This window comes from Penaeus monodon, chromosome 38 (assembly GCF_015228065.2).
Source record: "Penaeus monodon isolate SGIC_2016 chromosome 38, NSTDA_Pmon_1, whole genome shotgun sequence".
Lineage (NCBI taxonomy): Eukaryota > Metazoa > Arthropoda > Malacostraca > Decapoda > Penaeidae > Penaeus > Penaeus monodon.
Genome location: NC_051423.1, coordinates 30,681,767 through 30,691,389, shown reverse-complemented (window position 1 = coordinate 30,691,389; position 9,623 = coordinate 30,681,767). Strand labels below are relative to the sequence as shown.

The 9,623-nt window shown below is 33.3% G+C and overlaps 1 protein-coding gene across 1 annotated transcript in view; it reads right to left on the bottom strand.

The window, feature by feature from the left end:
• Nucleotides 1-9,623, bottom strand: part of LOC119596787 (transportin-1-like) — a 48,477-nt gene that overhangs the window by 37,505 nt on the left and 1,349 nt on the right. Inside the window, exons 2-4 of the mRNA XM_037946112.1 lie at nucleotides 2,426-2,501; nucleotides 1,043-1,137; nucleotides 408-613 (exon numbers count right to left, since the gene is read on the bottom strand). Coding sequence (XP_037802040.1) covers nucleotides 408-613; nucleotides 1,043-1,137; nucleotides 2,426-2,501 — 377 coding nt within the window. The remainder of the gene's footprint in view (nucleotides 1-407; nucleotides 614-1,042; nucleotides 1,138-2,425; nucleotides 2,502-9,623) is intronic.

Below are 9,623 nucleotides of genomic sequence, written 5' to 3'. Positions count from 1 at the left end.
AGAGAGAGAGAGAGAGAGAGAAGATGAGAGGAGAGGGGAAGAGAGAGAGAGAGGAGGAGAGAGAAGAGAGAGAGAGAGAGGAGAAGAGAGAGAGAGAGAAAAGGAGAGAGAGAGAGAGCAAGAGGAGAGAGAGAGAGAGAGAGAGAGAGAGAGAGAGGAAAAAGAGAGAGAGAGAGAAAAGAGAGGAGAAGAGAGGAGAGAAGAGAGAGAGGAGAGGAGAGGAGAGGAGAAAAGAGAGAGAGAGAGAGAGAGAGAGAGAGAGAGAGAGAGAGAGAGAGAGAGAGAGAGAGAGAGAGAGAGAGAGAGAGAGAGAGAGAGAGAGAGAGAGGAGGAGGACAAGTGTTTTTATTGATATTTCATTATTCTATCATATGCCTCACTAATTATTATTCTATCTTAAACCTCACTAATACTTCTGCCTAGCTCCATCAAGGATAGTTATTGTACTCACCTCACAGACGTTATAATCTGCTGAGTCCAGCATTTCGCAGAGTCTAGGGAGGAGCTCTGGCCATGAGGAAAGCTCTCCTTTCGATGCAGTGGTGGTGATGAGGATGCCCACAGTTGCCCGGATGAGGGGTGATGGGTCTCCGACTGCTGATAGACATTCTGCCTATTGTTGCCAAACAAAAACAAAGTTTTTCAGAAGGCTGAGCCTCACATACAACCTTTGATTTTAAACATTCTGCAATTAAACTTGTAACTCAAACAAGTAGAATATGAAAACTTAATATTTTCTATTTCAATAAATAAGAAAAGGAGAAATTATATATGGATGCAATAAATGATAAAACATCAACACATAAAAGGACAAATAAATATAACAAGCGCCCAAACAATGAAAACCCAAAATCATTTACACAACTCTAATCACCAGGAAAAAAAAAGAAGAGGTAGAAAGCTCCTTTTTCCTTCTTTTCCCTTTTTTGAAATATCTGACTTTGGGTTTACTTTTTACATCAAGGGCTCAGAAGTGTGGGAAACACATAGACAAAAAAAGCACATTAGCAATCTCAAAACCAACCAAAACTGCAATACTAACCTTAATAAACTGTGCCACATCAGGGGGAAACTGATGAAAGTGTGCCTTGACATTATTCTTCAAAATAAGCCCACTTAGGGATCTTGTAGGTTCATCTGGCAAAAACAAAAAAACTATGGTAAGAAAAAGGGGACACAGGAACTAAATTTAAAGACAAAGTGGTAAAAAAAAAGGGGAAAAATAAAGAAAATGAACAAATAAAGGAAACCTTGCCAGTTCGATTACTGCCAGGTAAAGAGATTCTACCTGATAAAAAGTTGCTTCATAGCACACACCATGCTTTTATCCAATGCAGAATGTCATAGAAATGAATACATTGTATATACAACACACAGTTAAATGTTTGCTAGTAAACAGATATCCAACAACAAAAAAGAACAGACCTATAAAACAGACAGGTACATGTACATACACCCACACAAACATACACACACCCACACCCATACACACAATTCTACTCTCACTAAATTACAATATTGAAAAGCTTTCTAGAAACAAGGGAGACAAGAACAGAAGTTTGTCTTTAATAAATGAGTGTTTTGTGTTGGGTGTGAATAATAATAATCTGTGTAAACATATTCTATATTAGTCAGAAGGATAAAGAAGGGAAAAAGCCAAAAGAGAGATCTGCTTAAGAAGAAATGAAGGTTTAATACATCTGCTTCCATTCTTGAACACTATAAAAAATGGGGGAAGCCATCGATGCCATTTTGCACTTCAGTAACTCACTGCCTTATTACCACAAACATGTATGATACCTCCACAAAAGTGTAAAGACGTCCAAACACTGTAGGACTCTTATTAGAGGTTGATGTTGCTGAGAACCTTTACTCTGGCTGGAGTCTCAAACTTGTCAGCTATAAAAGCTAGACAACCAAGGAGTTTCCACTCCCAAAACACCTGCACAAGTACACTTGGTTGGAGACAACACTTGTCAATGGACTTGTATAGTGGCCCATAATTTGTCGCTTGATTGTACACAAAACATACATATAACACTCCTTCACACACCCACACCCACCCACACAAAATATACACAAAATAAACAAATACATAATCTACAAATACTCTAAGATAAAAATAAATGCAAAAGAATAGAAATACACACCAAAAGAAAAAAAGAAAAAGAAAAAGAAAAAAAATATTTGTTTGCACCCATATATACATAGACAGCTACACATTCATATATCAAAATAAAAGAAGGTTGGCCTAGAGCTAACCTAGGGTCTCTACCTAGTCGCCCAGCATTTACCTAATTATTTGACGCATTTTAAAAACAATCCTTGTGATTGGTGAACTAAACAAGAGCCAAAACGACTACGTAGATCCCATGAGAGAAATCTTTAACGAGACTAGTTTTAACTTATCTGCCTGCATATTTACCTTCGGATGTTAGTTTTGTGAGGACATATATAAGGTATTTGTTGAAGTCTGTGAATTTGTTGAGTTCTTCTAGTTTCTGAAAAAAGGAAAAAAAAGAATGCATAGTACTTGGCCCAACTACAAAAACCTGCTTTATCAAAACTTACTTAAACATTGAGCTAAAAGTTCCTTCACTATTGCGCCTCCTCTACTGAAAAATTTCTAGTTTGAAATCTAGCTCTGAGTCTCAGTAAACAGCAAGGTTATCATAGTGAAAGAATTTTTTCAGTCTCTTATAAATAATAAATGCAGAATACATAAAAGAAAAAAAAAGGAGATATAACTGACTTTATAACATCTATAATCTTACTAAGGCACCTAAATAACTTATCTAATACGTCTCATGAATATAATTTAATATCCATAAACTATACAATATAAAAAGAAATACATTTATATTAATAATAATAATAGTATCAGTAATAAAACACTAATAATAATTATAATAAATAATAATAATAAATGACAATAATGAAAAAATACTTGCCTATACATACCACACCGCCCAATTCTGCCTCCCATCCTTTTCGCTCTAAACTACGCTCGAAAATGAATGCCAAGTTTCTACTTACGGTCCTCACCTTTCCTGATATCTAAAGCACTGACTTTGGAAACTCACCTGTTATATCATTAATGAACATGTATACACTTATATTATATGAATTATAAAAAAATAATAATAATAATGGGGGGGGGGGCATGTTAATTGATATTCATAGGGGGAAGTGAAGAAAGGGAGGGAGTGAAGGGGGGAGGGGGGAGGGAGAGAGAGGGAGTGAGAGTGAGAGTGAGAGAGAGAGATAGAAGAGAGAGAGAGAGAGAGAGAGAGAGAGAGAGGGGAGGGAGAGAGGGAGAGAGGGAGGAGGGAGGGAGGGAGGGAGGGAGAGAGAGGGAGGGAGAGAGGGAAAGAGAAGGAGAGGAGGGAGGGAGGGAGGGAGGGGAGGGAGAGAGAGAGAGAGGGAGGGAGGAGAGAGAGAGAGAGAGAGTGAATGAGAGAATGAGAGAATGAGAGAATGAGAAAAGAGAGAGAGAGAGAGAGAGAGAATGAGAGAATGAGAGAGAGAGAGAGAGAGAGAGAGAGAGAGAGAGAGAGAGAGAGAGAGAGAGAGAGAGAGAGAGAGAGAGAGAGAGAGAGAGAGAGGGGATTGAATTATATTCATTGAGAAGTGTAGAGAAGGTATGAATGAGAGTAAATAGCTTTTCAGAATACAAGAGAAACATTTGAGTGGTTTTAAATACATCTGTCAGAAATTCCTGTATTACTGACAAAGACATATTTGAAACTGGTTAAATGCATCTTTTGTATTGTGAAGATATTCATTCTCATTCATACCTTTCCTATATAGTGAGAGAGGGAGAGGGATGGAAAAGGAGGGTGAAGAAAAAAAATGATTAAGTGACAAAAAGGGGAATATAACAAAACATGGAAAAATAATAAAATACAATATGCATAAATAAAGTATATTATAAAAAATAATATTTATTTCCTAATCACACCTATAAAGCAGTAAAACATTTCTTTTACATAAACTTGTATATATTTCATTGTATATAATATGTAATAAGATAATAAATTAGTAGAATAAAAACCTTACATACTAACAAAATATAATCAACAAATAGTATTACATATAAAGTTTGGACAATTGTCAAAATGAAAGCAATACTTGCCTAAAATAAATAAAAACTGCTTATGCTGGTAAAAAGCACATATAAAAAAACACATATAAATAATAATAATAATAATAATAATAATAGATAAAAAAATCTTCCAGAACATTCCCCCTACTGTAACATCCTTTCTAAACTTTTCCAATTTCTGTGCAAATGCCTGGTAAAAAGCCCTTGCGCAAATGCTATTCCTAACTATTGGAAGCATACCCATCAAGACATTATTGCATATATCAAACCCTCTCTGAATTTATGGCACTAATATTTGTAATGAATGGCCACCAACAGTTCCATATAAAATAATGACAAAGACGCATACCAAAAATACAGTACTTAAATGAATAAGATCAAATTTGCTTAATAAAAGTATGGATACAGTATCAGAAAACAGTTTCTTTAACAATGTATAACAAAAAATATGTAAAAATGTGTAACAAATTCAAATGTGAAGAATGTTTCCAGATATCATAATGTCCATAATATATTATGAATAACAACAGCAGCATTTACAATAATAATAATAATAATAATAACAATAATAATAATAATAATGAACAATAATATTAATGATAACAATAAAGACTTGTAATAACACATTCACACACCATATTTCTTTAACTCTTACTTTCTCAAATCACAAAATGAGGATAAATATTACACACACTTCACTATTAGCAACCAAACATATGCAGTCTATCAAAGCTATATCACAACTTTCCACAAGAACATGCACACAAAAAGCAAAACCATAAAAATCTTTTCTCACAGCTTTCTTGTGTCTCTGGAGCCATGTTACTTCCATTACGGCATATGATAAGAATGTGATGCTGGAGCCCAGATTTTGGTGTAATCAATGTTTAACTTTGTGTCATGCTGTAAAATCATACATAAAATTGTATATGTAATAGTTGGCAACATAACCAAATGTTATATATATATATATATATATATATATATATATATATATATATATATATATATATATATATATATATATATATATATATATATATTTTTTTATGGTTATTAAGAAGTTTGAATTTTAGTCCAGATGCCTAGGTTCTCATACCGAATTCACATCCTTTGTTGTAATATGTGGCAACTATGATCTAGAAACACTGGTTATGTAAAGAGCACATTTCAAATGAAGGACTAATGTACACTTTCTAAGGGCTAGAAGCATGCAAAAATATGATAGATTTTAAACTCAAAAGTTCTAAAAGTTATATATATACACACTTATTTAGATACATTGCTATAAAAAAATATATCAAATACTCATAACAATATATTATTAGTAATAACTGCAATAACAATAAAGTAAGTATCATAAAACCATATTAAAAAATGTATGTCAATCATAACTGTAATCCTATGACAATGATAAAAACCACACATAACTATTATCATGGAACTATCAACAGTAATAACTATTCTTTAATGACTAAAATAACAATAAAAACAACATAATAATTGTACTTATTACTAAATTAACCCATAACTGACGGGTAGCATTCATAGAGGCCGGGGCCTCGCTGCCGGGGGCTTATATCGTCACCCTAGCATGCGCGACCACTCATGCCAAATACCAGCATCCCATGCCGTTTCTTCGTAATACTACGAAGATATGTTGTATTTTCAATTTTCATTATTTTTTTACAGTCTCTACTTGCCAAACTTCCTGATAAATCAAGACTGAAGGGTATTTTTGTTGTTATATAGACTCCATAGTTGATCATTATTCGGTCTATAGTCCGAATAAAATAAGCAGTGTGTGGCATCATGGAGTTGAAATTGTCGGTTGGTTGCATTTTTTTTGTTTGTTGCATGGTAAAAATGAGAAATGTTAAAACCGACTTAATCACACTTTTACTGGCAAAAAAATAATCTTTTGCCGTGATTGTAACAAAAAAAAAAAAAAAAAAAAAAAAAAAAAAAAAAAAAAAAAAAAAAAAAAAAACTCATGGCATGTCCATGCATACTCTATGGCATGTGCGTACGTGCCCCCGGCAGATGGTCCCACCATACCATGGCATGTGCGTACGTGCCCCCGGCAGATGGTCCCACCATACCATGGCATGTGCGTACATGCCACCCATCGGCAATGGGTTAACAGTTATGTTATTACGATTGACACCATAATCATAATATAACACACAATAAAAGCACAACCACAATAAAAACAAGTTATAACATGGGGGAAAAACTACTACTTTTTATATTGACAACACAAATAGATCTAGCTACAGTCAACCAATAGTTATCATCTATGGGTAGATCAATCAAAGCTATTTACAATATTTTCAGCAAGTGGTTCACAACCCCTGGTGAAGATGTAGGCAGTAAAAATAATAGAATACTTAGATATATAAAAAATAAATAGCTATTATAATTGGTAGACTGCACATTTTACTCAGGACATGAAAACAAAAATAATATATATCTATCATTACCACAGCTTTCAAGCAATCAGGAAGCAAATCAAGGGTTACTGTCCACCATAAGAACATGCACAGATAACAGAAAATAAAGAATGCTTTATAAGGAACCAAAGAGTTACTACTATATTTAAAAATAATGTTAACCCACTGATGCCAACATGACATGTACAGGTGTTCTATCCACTGTAATTTTAGTTTTTGCTTTTTGTTTTCACACAGAGGTTAGTCAACAAGTCAATTATAAAGTTAACCTAATCTCGCATGTTTTCCCCCATTCCTTGATTTTGAGGTTTCTCTTTTCAAAAAGACATTATTTATATATATATATATATATATATATATATATATATATATATATATATATATATATATATATATATATATATATGAGTAAATAGGCAAGATCACATAGGCCTACTAGCATACTACTTGGTGACAAAATACTTGTGGAGCCATCTCTGTGTAAACCAAATTCTCAAAACAAAATCTAAAATGGAAATTCCATGTATATGATGCCAATGGGTTAAAATGTATACTTGTAGTGACTCAACTGGTAACTGCAGCAAAGACAACAAAAGTCGGCCATGTTAATTCTGGTAAGGTAGAGCTTGTAACCCCTTCTGAGATTAATATTTATAGTATGGATACAATTAGCTTAGGCAAAGTGAAGAGGATATTCTTACTGAGAACAAATCATTGCAGTCGTTGGTATAAGAAATAATATGCAGATACGAAAGGTAATACCATACATATAGGCAAAATATAACAGTAAGCACAGCACACCACAACTAAAATTGTCGAAAAAATTCTGACGTGGAGTTAGGGATTTAGTCTCTGGCTTGTTCATCTGCTTTGTAAAGAATTACCCTTTCTGACAAATAAGGAACCAGTCTAAGATTTCTTAGCAAAATTTAAGTAGTGGAGGTTTGCTGGCCTATGCTAGAGTGTCACACCACAAGGATGAATTTATGCATTACTTGTCTGACAACCGCCAAAATGCATAAGTGTGTAAAGATTTGTAATTTCACTAAACTATATATTATAAATGATTTACCTTTACAAACTACAACTAATTCTTTACTCTACACAACCCACAATTGCCTGTAACAATTTACTTTTACTATTGGATATATTCTTAAGATGTATTATGACAATTATTAATTAATTAATAGTACTAACAAAGTAGTGCACTCGCATTGACATCAACAGTAATAAAAATAATAATGACAAATTTATATTTCATCATGTGTTATACATAATAAAAAGAATACACCTTCAGTGGATTTTTGCTTGTAGTTACTAATCAACAATATTTCATGCATAACCTTGCTCAAGGTGTAGAGTACTTTCTCTTTCCAGGAAAAAAAAAATCTACTTCAATGTATTATTACTCTATTTTTCAAAATATCTAAATTTTGTTTTGTAAATATATTTTGTTTATTTGTAAAAAATCATGGATATATAAATAATAAGCTTCAAGTCAAACAGTAAATGGTATACGTTTAGAAGACATCTTTATGCCACTGACCTTCATGCTGATCCACAGTCAACACCTACAAACAAACAAGCCTCCATCTCATATATTACAGCAGACAAGCTCTTCTGGGCCTACATGGGAATTCATCATGAAACAAGGGACCAGTCTAATCTATTTTACTAAAGTACAAGGCAAAGGTTTGTTGTTCTTTGCATAGTTCCAATCTGAAAGCCACTCCTAGTATCTTCTGAATATTTCCCTTCCAATATCCTTCTATTGATAAGTAAGAGTAATGTGCCTCTCATGATTTTATTTTACACCATCAATTTTTAAATAAAGGTGAAAAGTAAGGATAACCCTTCATTTACTTGTTCTCTGAGAAGCGCATTATACACCAAGAGCTATTAGTTTACTGAGCTTTAGATTCACAAACTAAAAGTAAATCCTGTTAATATGGCTGTATCCAAATAACTTCTTTGACCAGTTTTTAAACATGGCTGCAAAATTTATCTTCAATGAAAATACTTCTTTATTCCCAATTATTTTTCAAGAAACAAACTTTTATAGTCCCTACTATGGGGAATTACCCAATAAAAAGACAATGCAGAAATAAAAGAAAAGCTGAAGTAATGGTCACAAATAACACATTAAACAATACTATTGCGTGTGTGTATACACATAAGGGTAGGGCAACAATCACATATCAAAACCCCCAGATTCTGGTACCATGTGATGCTGTGATTTCTGTGCTTCAGCAATGGTCAACATACCATTACGTATTTTTAACAAAAATATTGGAAACAGTCCCAAGCTTTTAAATTCCTACATTAAATGTGTTAGTTTATCGGTCTTTGCCAGACAAAGCACACAGGCCATGATAGCACTTGACGCAGACCTATTCCAAATAATTACCTATATTTATTACATAAAAAAAAAATATATATATATATACATATATATATATATATATATATATATATATATATATATATATATATATATATATATATATATCTGCCTTAATATATGTCTACATCACTTCCATCACCTGAAACTTGTTCTCATATGTCTTCTTACACCAATCCCAAGGAAGTAATTTATGAGCATTATTCCCCAGGGTCTCCTTAACCTCCTAGCTTTCCTTGTTGCATGACGTTCCAAGTTTCAATGTAGACTCCTAGATCATATTGGCAGGGTGGCCTAAGTCCACAATTATGAACATCAAGTGGGGTGCTTCCTTTGGCACTCTTGCTTGTTCACCATAAATACAAGGAAAATAAAGGATTTAATAAAAAGGTTAATGTTACTGAGAGTGACGCATAGACATAGAGGGAAATCTTGTATCTCATGAAGAAATAGCCATAAACACAAGTACAACTGCTGTGGCCTCATATTTACTGCAAAATAATGAAAATATCCACTGCATATCACCACTCAGAGACGAAGTCCACAATACCTTCATACAGCCAGAATTTTTAACATTGGGTTTCCATAAGTGTTTCCTATAATTCCTCACTGAAGCTCATCTGTACCCTCCACAACAAAATTGTATCAAATATTTTCAATAACA